This window comes from Zonotrichia leucophrys, chromosome 4 (genome assembly GCF_028769735.1).
Source record: "Zonotrichia leucophrys gambelii isolate GWCS_2022_RI chromosome 4, RI_Zleu_2.0, whole genome shotgun sequence".
Lineage (NCBI taxonomy): Eukaryota > Metazoa > Chordata > Aves > Passeriformes > Passerellidae > Zonotrichia > Zonotrichia leucophrys.
The window spans coordinates 54,661,621-54,674,619 of record NC_088173.1 but is presented as its reverse complement, the minus strand read 5'-3'; the positions used below and the strand labels follow the sequence as shown (position 1 = coordinate 54,674,619).

The following is a 12,999-nucleotide window of genomic DNA, read 5'->3' as shown; positions in this document are numbered from 1 at the left end:
TATTGAAATATTTTGGAATGATCAATTTCTATAGATCTGTGTGTTATTTCTGAGTGTTGCAAAACCTTTCCATTCACAAGTTATATTCTGGGGGGTTTAAGTTACGTTGTTTTGTTTTTTTTTTTTTTAATGTGGGTTTTTTTGTGTGCTTTTGTTACTGTTGCTGCTTATTTTTGTTTTAGTATTTGGGAGCTTTTGGTTTTAGTGGTAGGAGGGTTTGGGGGGACTAGGTAGAGACTTTGATGTTTTTCTCAGCCAGAGACTGAGGATATTCAAATGATGCATTGTGACTTTACCTGAAATTGAACCAATAAAATACATTTTATTACACAAATACACCGACAAAATCCAAAGTCAATAAAATCAGTCATAAATTATGTGAAAGGTTTCAGCTACCCCATTCCTATCTCACAGGCCTGTTATCTCAGATTTTCACAGCTCCTTTCATAGGCTGCTGTCATGGTGAAGAATGACTGTATGCCTGAGATTACCTAAGTATTGTGGATTTACACTGGTTCACTGAACTTCTAAAATGTCTGAGTCATCCATATTTATTAATTAATCCTCTGTAGGTGTACAATTGTACTCAGAGGAAAGCCAGTGGATGTCCTGGTATAAACCTTTCACATGGAAAAAATTATCCAATTGAACTAAATTTGTTTCTCAGATGCTTAAAATATAGCAGGGAAAATTTTCAGTTGAGTTTTCAAAAGTCATCATTCTTTGATCTTTCTTGCACTCATAATAAACAGTGCTCTGAAATTAAATACTGCTTTTCAGCCCATTGCATTTTGAATGCAGTTAAGGCAGTGTTTAGGTTTTAAAAAATCCTACTTTTATCCTACAGGGGGTTTGACTGCCTGTCAGCTGAGTTTCTCTGGTCATATCATTACCTGACCTTTTGATCCCAGGCAGATCTCATGATGTCAGCATGACAAGGGAGGCTTCTCTTTGTTCTGAGTAGCAAGAACTAAGAGTGGCTGTGTGAGACTCTGAGATGGTGAAATAAATATTCCCCACGCTGACGGGATTTGTAGCTTGTGCTAGGAGCTACGTGGCTGAGGGGATTAAACACACATCAATATTTAATCCCTTAAACCCTGTGATGTTTACATACATGTCAATGTGTGTGATTAAACATAGTCGGGTTTTGGTTCCACTCTGACACTAATGAGTAGGAACATAAGCAGCTGAGGAGCCTCAAGAGATGAGCAAAGAAGTTGTTACCTATTACCTCCAGCTGCTCTTCACTTCCTTGTGTTCTCTGACCTGCTACCATCCTTTAAGATCTACCAACAGAACTACTAATACAATTACTTCTTTGACAATTTCAGTTAATAATTCCCTCACTCTGAGTTCAAGAGGTAGTTTTGGTTTGGGCTTTTATTTGTTAATTTGTTTGTTTGTTTATTTATTGCCAGCCTAAAAGGGCCTGGTGTACTGTGGAGCTCTGCAGGCAGATCTGAGGGGAGCAGAGGTGCAGCAGAGGTGGAAAACACCCCAGCAGGGCCCTTCTGCCCCCTGGATAACTCCTGGTTAACCCCCAGGTTTTTGCATGCAGAAACTGGTGCAAAGATATTTTCTAACCTGCTGGGAGAATGTGAAGCAGGAGCATGGAACAGCCCTTCTGGTGCGTCAGGTACAGTGTGTTCTGAAAATCCCATCACACAGACCCACTAATTTCAGTACTGGGCAGAACAGCTGCTGGCTATACTCTGAAACAATCTTCCAAACACCAAATGGATATTTTTGGACAAAATCCCTTCTAAAAATTGCTAGAAAAACTGGCCCTGCAGCCACTGTGAGCTTTTTGTATGGAGTAACAAAGGTGCTTGTGTACAATTTCATGTTCAATAATGGGAGACCATGACTTGCTCATTGCTGCTGGGCTTTCTTTCAGCAGGGGCAGCAGCTCAAGGTTGTTTCTCTGGGGCTGATCCAGATGTTCAGCCACCAAGGGCTTCTCTGTGCCAGGTCAAGAAGTGAGCTCTGTTCAGTGGTTGAGTAAAGCAGCGGGTTGTATGAGGATAGCAGGCTGAATAAGGGCAGAAGAGGTTATATAGCCATATGGAAAACTAACAGGGCATTCTAAATGCCATGTCTGTTTTCAGGTAATGGTATCTAAATTATTTACTTTGATTGAATAATTTCATTAAGTATGAGTATTAAAACTATTGAGGTGTATAATGTGAATAATGGTGCAAAATCAGTTACATGGCTGTAACAAGTAAAAACCTCACGCTAGAAAATTGCCATCCCAGTATGCCCAGGCTTTAAGCAACATTTTGCCTTATAAAATAGAAGTTAGCAGCTGGCTAGTCTAAAGCTCTGAGTCAGAAGACTGACCACTATAATTTAGACCTTTTTAGCACATAAGAAGTAAACACTAGGAGCTAAATTGATAGTTTACCAAATCCACATTTCTATTCAGGGAGAGGGAAATTTTTTTCTTCCATTTTGCTCTTGAAACAGCTTCTACTCTGGATAGAAGATCACTGGTTATTATTGTAGTTTGATTTCTGTTTTTTATTTAAACCATGATCCAGAAAAATTACTGACCCCTGAATTTACTTCTCAGGGGAAAGTGAAAATTACATTATCATCACAGTGCTGAGAAAGCAATTAATATTTCACTGAAACATCTCAGTTCAAGGTTCTTGGAATATTATTCCAAAAATCAAGTTCATTTTTTATTCAGCTCAATCTGTCATGCCTTAAGCCTGATTCAACAAGGTGAAACTATAAATGTGTTCTATACATCATCATTTACAAGTTTTTTAGATGTAAGCATCCAACCTTTTAACAGCTTGTCCTGTGCTAGTCAATCAAAATATTGCTTATGCTGTGTGTATTGTATATATGGGCATATATAAATTTGGGCATATATCAGTGGGCATATATCAATGGAAATACAGCAATTCATACAATTTTTTCCCCAAGATCAGGGACTAAGATGTGGAAGGGGAGTGATACCTGGCAGTGTGATATTGCGCTGAATCTCAGTTAATGACTCTGGAATGTATTTTCATAATCAGAAATCTCAGGCACTGCAGTAAGACCCACACCACTGAAATATGGGGTTTTTTGCAATGGTTACACCAGAGTGTGTTGCTTTGCAACACCCGCAGTAAACCACAAATCTCTTATTCCCCTCACTGACATGCAGAGTCTCTGCTGAGCTGGAAATAGACACCAGAGAGCTGTAGCTCGACAACTGGATGAGCAGTGTCAGGGATTTCATTCTTAAGAAATGTTTTGGACATATCCACCTGAACTGGATCAATTGAAAAAACAAACAAACAAAAAAAAACAAAACAAAAACACTTGGATTTTTTGTTTGTTTGTTTCATTTTCAGTTTCTCATATTGATAACATAACTGGCACAGGGCATTGTGCAGGAAGTGATGACCAGAAGTCATTGGCAATATTTAGCTTTTCATTGACAGTCAGCTCCTTACAGTAATCCCTCTTGCAAGACTGACTTGCAAGTTATGGCTTAAAGAGACTGATTTGTTAGTTTGTAGATGCTCCATCAGAAATAACAGCAGCATTTCTTTTTGCCAACCAAGAGATAGACCTCAAATTGATCATTCTATCATGGACAGCATTTTCAAACTCACCTGTGAGCACCAAATTAAAAATAGTCTGAATTTCACAGACCCAGACCACTTTCAATTTATGAAGTTGTGATACCAATGAACACTCAACAGATTTACAGAAACCCTACTTAAAACATTTTATTCTTTGTACAAAATGGACTTTTACAGTAGGAATAAGGAGTGAAAATTTTGTTTAGCATTATTTGAATTTACATTGATATTCTCTTGTATTTCAAGCTTATGAATCACATTATTAGATACTAATATCTTTCCACAAATAAAGGTAGATAATTACCAACCAGCTACATAAAATTTCCTTTTTTATAACTTTATTTTTATTGCAGATCCCTAGGAAAATATGTATGCAATATGAGATGCATCATCTACATAATTCACATTGCAGACTATGAAAATTCAGTGGATAGTTAAATACATTGATGGATTTGTCAAAAATTACTGCCTTTTGCACAAAACTACAGAACAGGAGTGAGGATATCCCAGTATGCCACTGCTTCTGAGATGGATGCAGACCCACTAGATTTGCTCTCACATTCAATTTGTTCATAGGTTTCATAGGTTGTCCTCTAGTATGGTTTCATTTTAGAGAGAAATAACCATTTATTTACTTCCTACACTCTGCAGTAGTATGGCATTATTAAAAAGATACAGTGCAAAAGCATCAGAAAATACATGTCTGAAGAGGATTTATTTTAATTTCTTAGTTGGAAAAAAGTACTGACTGGAAATTTTTATTGGGGACAACCAAGAAATGCACTGAAGCACACAATACATTACAAATGCGGATTATTTATATAACTTTTCAAGAAAGCAAAGCAGGTAAACAGTAAAATAATGAAAGTGTATTATTAACAGAAAAATATAGATGTAGCAAAGAAACAATAGAAGGACTTCTAGCTTGGCTAGTTGCCAAAGTTAGTATGTGCAATTACTCGTTATTATATAAGACAGAGACATTACTGATTTTCTTTGCTCTGTTAAGATTAGTCCAGATGCCCCATCTTGGATTGGCATTGATATTTAAATGGTGTTTCTTTGTCATTTTCAAAAAGTTGCATGAAAGGTGTCAGATCACACTTTGCTATTACTTGACTTCCCCTCACTGTTTAACAGTTGAGCTCCTGCCATGCAAACATCAGCTGCCTTTCCCCTAAGTGTGTGTGACTGCAACTACAGCTCTTGGCCAAAACCAACTGCAGGATCACACCCAATATTAAACCCATTTATTTTCCTGAAAAGCCTTTGTTTAGTTGAAACTTCTAAAGGAAAAAATATGAAACTCTTGTTCTTGCAGGTACTCTCACACTTGTTCACACAAACTCTTGAAGGCAGAATACTTCTGCCTATGGGACAAAAGATGAAGTATTCTTCTCATCCTATACCTGTTATCAATAGAGGATATGTTCACATCAGGTGCACGCAGCAGAGCTGTTGCCTTTGCTCCAAGCTGGCAAACTCAAATCTGATTATCCTCTGGAAGAATCTACCCAGAGCGGGCTGCAGGATGGCTATCCAAGCTGATTCTGGAATCAAGTTCAAATTTTAAAAGATTACAGATATTAAAGTAATGGCGTTAAAGAAAATCAATGCAGAATTTAATCTTTCCTTATAGAGTTTTTATTTGCTTTTATCCTAACCAGTTTGCACTCTGAATTGGTTCCCCAGACATAGTTATTTCTTACAGAAAAATCTAATATTATGTCCTGTATTTCATGGCTCTAGTTCTTCAGAGCTTGGTTAATTCCATGACTTGGAGGGTCTTTCTGTAAGATCATGCTCTGTTTCTGAATGAGCAGGCAAACTCCAGCAGTCTGCACACAGCCTGGAACCCTCTGTTTGCACCTAATGTCTCAGTTCAAAAAGACTTTTAGACACATTAACCACAAGCTAAGTGTGAAATGTGCATTCAACAGCCCTGTCAAACTAGAGAAAGGTCTTTTGGCTTCAACATGGTTGAGATTTCACCCTGAGAAAAAACCTGAGTATAGGATACTGCAAATCATATTGCACCCTCTGCCAGTCCCCCCACCATGGGAAGAGGGTGTTTACAACCATTTCACTGGAGCTGATGGAATGCAGAGAGGCATTCCAGCTGAACTGAAAATAATGCTGTTGAAGTGGGCAAAAAGAAGTTTTAAAAATCAGGACCTTAGCTGCTCAGATTCTGTCCTCAGAATGCCAACAGCTTAAGGTGAGAAAACAGCTTTAAAACTCCAGGGCAAAATAAAGCACTTACTGCTGATCTGCTTAATGTAGGATGAGTTGACCTTGAGAATTTTAGAACAATAAAATAAAATAAAAGTCAATAGCTCCATCACTAAATTAGCAAAACAGATGCGCCATTCTGTCAATGCCATAGGTTACATCAATAAAGCACTTTCACCTCTATCTCACAGAAATCAGATAGTGATCTGTCTCATTAATAAAATGTTAAAGCTATAAAAGAAATAATGAAACCAACATTATACCTGCATAGTTCAGTAAAAATGACAAAAGGCTATTTTCTGTAATGAGATATTGTACATCATCTAGGCACAGTGGGCAAAAACCATAACAAATGGGGCTAAGTCAAGCAAACCTTCACTACAAGGTTCCTGTGGTGATATTCAAAATGTAAGTTTGGTGCCTGATGTGCAATTTAAGTGCACTGATCCACTAAAGTAACAAAAAGAATCCTTCTTATGTTCTCACCACCTATGTGATACACTGCACACCTGTAGGATGTGCCTGCACACCAGCAGCACACAAATAAGAGCTAAAATACACATGAAGATATAGCATGCCCGGGGAAGCTGTGTCATCTGGAGGTGAGAAAGAGTTAACTCAGTGTAATGACTTGTGGCATTTCTGTTTTATGTCATACTGGATCACAGCACAAGTCCTCTGCCAGAGATCCGTGGTCACCTGTTCTCCAAACACATGTATTCCAGAAAAAAAATTTATTAAAGTGCCTACAGATCTTCTACCAAACATGTTTAGACATGATCCTGCTGGTCAAAGAGTATAAAACCACTTTCATATATTCACTGTTTTTATTCTACTGATCAGACTTTTGCCATAACTAACAAATGGATGCTGAAATCTTCTATTATATTTGGCACTTGAAGACTTTCTGAAGTCAGGCTTGGAGCTGTAAATTATTAGGTTGCCATCCATAATGCAAGGACTGCAAAAACTCCTTTAAGAGGAACGCCTTTCCATTTATTAAAGGTGCTTCTCTAAATGCCATAGACAGTAAAATCCCAAGCTGCCAGTCAGAAGTGTGACCAGACTGCAGCATTCACTGCAGTGTGCACACCACAAAGTGAGGCTGTGGAAATAAGTGCTAACATGGTAAATTAGCCTCAGTATCATTCATGGTCAGGAGAGGCTCACATGGTAATTGTAATCTAGCATGACGTTACAGATAGGGACAGTGCTGTTTAGAAAATCTCCAGTGAAAATGTTGTTTTAACAAAGTGTACTGAGATTCTGCTGTTAAATCATTAGAAAAGCATGACCAAGTTTTCATTTCACTTCATTTCATTTCATTTCATATGCACTCTTATTTATATCTGGTTTTCTGAAGAAATTACAGTTACATTATTTAGTACAGTTTTTTTTTCCATAAAATTAAGATAAAGTGGATCCTTGTATTGAAAATACCTTTTCTTTTCATCCACAGAAGTTTATGGAAGTCATTACTTCATTGACAGAGTGTTTTCTTCCAGTTGTGACAGTTTCTCATATCATAAAATCAGTGTCAGAATTTCTATCTACCATTTTCCTGTGTTGAATACCTTTAAAACCTGTCTGATTAGTTCTATCCAAATGTAGAATAAGGATGAGATTTACCATATTCAACACCTTCATCAATCACGAAGAATCACCTCCCTTGCAGATATTTCTCCCATAAAATGTTTACATTACCCTAAGTGTACTAAGTCACACTTCAGACCTAGAATTCTCCTCCTATTACTTATTTTTATTCACATAACTTAAAACTTAAATGAACCAAGTAAGAATTAACATATGAAATTACTGACTTTTGAAATACCCTGCCTGGCAAAAGTTGCTTGTTATGAGTAAAACAAAGCACTGAAACTTCACCCTGAAGATGCTGTGCTTCTAAATCTATTTAATTCCAGTTTGTTGAGTCCTTATTAATTTTTCAGCTGTGAAATATTACCCATAGTCTAACCTTAATGAAATGCTTTTTTGTTCAATTTGATTTACTATTTTAGCTCCAGAAGTGTTCCAGGCTTTTATGGATGGAGGTCCAGGATACTCGTACCCGGTAGACTGGTGGTCCCTAGGAATTACAGCATATGAATTACTGAGGGGCTGGGTAAGAATGATGGAATTTGTTATCTAACAAAACTCTCAAGTTTGCAGTGGCCCTGAGTGCACTCTTCAGGATAAAATTTGAGTGTGCAAGGTCCAGGTCAGGAATGCTGCCCTGGTTCTTTCCCAGCTGAAAACACTCTTGGGAAAGTTTCACCCCATACCCAAATTATGGAAACTTGCCTCAGTTTGGCAAAGGAAAGGCCTAATGTTTAACAGCTTCTTTATAATGCTGAATTGCAAACAATGGTATTTTTTTTCAAATAGAAGTTGAGTTACTTCACACTCTATTTTCTCTTTGATTCTCTTGGCTAATACCATAAGAGATCTAATCTAATTTCCTAAGATGCTTGGCCCAACTACAGAAAATGCTTAGTGCCAGTGCATTTGTTTCTTATCTAATCAATTATGTGAATAAGCTTAATGAAAAATCTTCCTGAGCATGGTTGAATATCACAGAAGATAATGGAAAACTCTTTTCCATTTTGGTTCAAAGGATTTCAGTCAGTTGCTTAAATATTTACTATTCCCCACAGAAAACAGTAATTTAGATACTATTTCAGGATGATGATGTAGCTAAAGCAGCTCTTTGGGGTTTTTAAAATTATTTTTCATGCCTGTTTTGGAAAGTGGATGTTATTGCATTGTAGTGTGTTTTTTTTATATTATGACACTGATAGAGTTTGGCTTCCTTGTCTTGCCAGACAATTCATCCCACAAAGAGCTCACAATTTCATGTAGGAGAACAGATAAAGGAAATAAGAAATAAGAAATCATTATTATTCTTACTTTTAAATGGCAAATTTAATTTCAGAGTGTCTGCATATTGTTACTTCAAAAGCAACTTTTTCCAAAGGCCTAAAATTTGGCCAATCTATTTTGTATTTTCATAGGAATAACAAAAGTCATGCTCCTGAGACAAAGATCTCTCCCATGCAAAGACTGTTTCATCCCTCAAAATAGAGGAGTATTAAAACCTTTCTTAACATAAACAACAAACTGACAATTATTATCAATTTTTCTCTACCATAATTCTCAAACCTTAGGGAGTTTTTAGACTGACATTATTTCTGGAATGGAGGAGTTAAAGTCTAGTGGTGATAAGCATAATACATCCTCAGTCCTAGTCACAGACAGTAGTTCTACCTGCACTTACAGTAAATTAAGATGGTTTTATTATTTATATGGATATAAAACCATTTCTGATGGTTTTATATCAACCCTTTCACCAGTGACTGTCTCCAAGAAAGGAGAGCAATGATAGATTGTTAATGAAAGCTGAACTCCCAAGACTAATCACAAAAGATCACTTTGATGTGATAATTCACTTAAAAAATAAAAAATTATATATGATATCCATTTGCCGAGACCCATACAGTCTTTCCTGAATAAGTCATTCTGGCTACAAACAAAGCACAGTTGAGACTGAATCAATTTCTTGTTAGGTTTTTTATAAAATAAAAACGTTGCCATGTGAACCTGCTCAAGTTACCCAAGCCAGCTGCTTGTTTTCTCCTGACGAGCAGCTCTTGCTTACTGAGCCAGCCAGAGGATGGCTTGGCAGCTCACACCATTGTATGGACAAGGAAAAGGTGTGTATTTTCCACATTTTTGTAGTCTGAACAAGGCCTAAACTGACCCGAGTGATGACAAGAGGAGTAGCAGTGGGTTGAGGAGATGTGCTTAACCCGAGGCATGTTGCTGTCTCAACAACTGCGAGCTCTGGAGCCCCATCTGCCACAGCAGCAGATGGCTCTGGAGGCACAGTTTGCACACAAGGCTGAGAGCTAAACCTGCAGGCATGCAGTCCTGCTCCTCCAGGCGCCCACAGCTCTGTCCAGCAGAGAAACAGCCAGAGGGAACAGCCCCATGCCCCCCGAACACGGGCAGGCTCTCGGAGCTGCCCACCCGCGCCAGCAGCAGCAGCCCTGGGCAAGGAGGAGCTGTGGCACGGGGCAGAAGCACAGGACACAGGGCTTTCTGCAGCTGGAGCCTGCTTCATGCTGCTGCATGGGAAAGGCAGGAGTTAAAAAAGGACGGAGCGTTAGAAATAAGAAACATCGCAAATTTGATTTTCCACCTCGGAGCTGTGCGTAGCATATGATGCTGACAGCCTGAATTCAAGAGGTGATAAGTAAAAGAAAAATGAGTAAAAATTAGTTGTTTGTCAATTAGCTGAATTTTTGGTACTATTATTTGCATCTGCTGCTCAGGGTGATCAAGGCATTCCAGCCATTCTCATTTCTGGCTTCCCACTGCTGGGCAGTCAAAACCATGTCCTGCTTAAAATGAGCCTGTAAATACAGGAGCATGCTGTGTCCAGTACAGAGCTTTCTGCACCATTTTTCAGTTATCCATAGTGTAAATAACATTTCTTAATAAGTTATAGGTACATTTTTCTCCTTATCCAGTTGCTGGTAAAAAAGCTAGCAAGAAAAATACAAATTCATACAGTTTTGCATCAAACATCGATCTTCTCACAAAGTACAAGAAATTAAACTATAATTAAACTGTATGATGCAAACCATGCCATGTGCCAGTCTGGTCCTGAGCTATAGACAACTGATAAAATGCTACAATAAATGTATATACCATGAATTCAGTAGAGACAAAGGGAAGGAATGAGTAGTAGGTGGGATTCCCAGATTCTGACACAGATTCAGTGTGAACAATTAACAACAAACCTTTACAAAAAATCCTCAACAAAAGCACACCAGATTTTTTTCTTTTTTCTCCAAAATATAACTGAAGGAATCCTTGAGTGGATTGAATAGCTGAAAAACAGGGGAGATAGAGGTATGAAGGGCCTCAAAAGACTAAACTTATAATGGCCATTTATCGTTTGAATTAACTAATAAAAACATTTAAAATGTCTGTAAATCTCAAAAAATCAAGATTTTAGAATGCCAAAAATCTTGAAAATAAGGTAAATTTTAGGAATTTCCCTGTCAGGAAAACTGCATGGGCAGAAACATCCTTAACAGAAAAACTTTTGATGATTTGTAATTCCTTATAGTTGCTAATTTCTGAGTTAATTGCCATTTTCAACAATTGATGTACATTCTGACTCAATGATCCTATTGATCATGTTGTTAGATCAAGTTAAGTCAGCAGTACATAGCTTCTTGGTGACAGAAAACATGCAAAAGTCTCATTTTTAATAACCGTTTCATGGCAACATTACCACATGTGGGGAAAAGCATATAACAGACTATTTCTACTGATAATTTTGAACCCAGTTCAAGAAAATTATGTATTTAAAGGCGACATTTAAGTTTTGTTGAATTTATATGGACATGGTATAGCTAAATGATAATGGGCTAACTGAATGTGAATCAAAGCAAAAAAATTTAGACCCTCCTTGAATGTATTTTTAGAGCACCTGAGTACCTTGGAATGCACTTTGTTTCTTGCATATGAAAGTTAAATATATGCATGAATTGTCCCAGAATAAGAACATGTCCTGAGTATTTATGAGGAGTTACTCCAATTCCTTAACAGATTAGATAACTAACACCTAGAAATATTCTTAAATTATAATCTTCTACCAGTACATACTAGCAAAAGTCAAGGGATGATTCATTTCTTAGTCAAGGTAATGAGTGTCTGCCCTTTGCTGTTCAGGATATTGGATTAATAGGTAACTCTATGTTGATTATGAATTAAGATGCATTAATTTACACACTGCTGCTAGGATGGCATTTAGCTGCAGATCTCATATCACATATTTATCACCTGCTGGCTAAAACTTAATTCACTAGCAATCCACTCTCTGCACTTGTTTACAAAAATATATTAAGTATAATTATAACAACTTACTTCAAATACACAAGTGTGTGCACAGAAAATAACAAGAATATAAACTTATATGTAGTATTTTATTTCCAAATTCTGCATGTAATAAAAGATAAATCGGAGAAAACTTAATGAACAAAGCACTGCAAAGATCAGAGCTTTTCTTCATCTATAGAAGAAATTAGGCACTGCAAATACATGATAGCAGATCCATGTAGTGTGTTAATTTTGGATTTTAAAAAAATCAAACAAGAAAAATTGGGATTTGGAGTCCTCTCTTTTTTCTGTGATTCTGACACAGACTTTTGTAAGCATGTTTTGTAAGCAAGTTTCTTTCTCTATTATACTCAGTAAAATAAGGATGACAAAGCTCCTTTTGTCATCAGTTTTGTTGGTTTAGGCTGCAAGAACTGATCACTAGGATTACAAGCAAAAAGTAGTAAACAATCCACATTTCACATGGAACGTCCCAGGAACAAAATTATTTATTCATCTCATTTGAACTGATACTTCCTTTCATGAGAAAAAAATTTGCAGAGGAAATGCATCTATGAGTAATTACATTCATTGCAACCAAAGAAGAGCACACACACAAAGGATTAGACTTAAAATTGTTATACAATATGTTCGTGGTTTTGATATTTTCAAGACACACAATACTGAGCTCAGGAAAATGTGACTAGTCTGCACTCTTTTATCCATTCTTTTTGACTTTATGTTGATTTAATTTTATCCCAGAGGCCCTATGAAATCCATTCAGCCACCCCCATTGATGAGATACTCAACATGTTCAAGATCGAAAGAGTTCACTACTCATCCGCATGGTGCAAGGGCATGATAGCTCTACTGAAAAAGGTAAGAAAGCACAAATACCTTCTGTCCTCTGTTCTCTCCTCTTCCTGAAGCCTCTCCAGCTCTGGAAAAGGCATCAGACAAGCACACACATTAGGTAGCCAACATCTCAAGGACAAGAGAGCAGAGCTTATTTCTAGGCTGCTCTGAATGTGAGCGGTGTGGTATTTTCAGAAGGTGCAGTGTTCTTAGGCTTAGACTCAGGCTTTTCATGGCTTCAAAGTAAAAATTTAAAATTTCTTTTATTTTAAAGCTGATTCACTAGAGATAGAAAAAGTTTGGGGATCAGTAATTCCTCTTTGTGCCCTGGCCTCATTACCCCCCCAGCTATGAATATACAAGTGGGACAGGGAAGGAAGGACCACTCTGCCCTCTGAATTTCTGCTGCAGTTTCCAGACAGGGAGATTAGAA

At 37.3% G+C, this 12,999-nt stretch overlaps 1 protein-coding gene across 2 annotated transcripts in view; it reads left to right on the top strand.

Annotated features, from left to right (window-relative positions):
- The window catches only part of STK32B (serine/threonine kinase 32B), a 160,772-nt gene that overhangs the window by 117,890 nt on the left and 29,883 nt on the right, over positions 1 to 12,999 (top strand). For both annotated transcript variants that reach the window (XM_064711780.1, XM_064711781.1), the window contains exons 7-8: positions 7,841 to 7,944; positions 12,474 to 12,590. In XM_064711780.1, the coding sequence (XP_064567850.1) occupies positions 7,841 to 7,944; positions 12,474 to 12,590 (221 nt within the window). The remainder of the gene's footprint in view (positions 1 to 7,840; positions 7,945 to 12,473; positions 12,591 to 12,999) is intronic.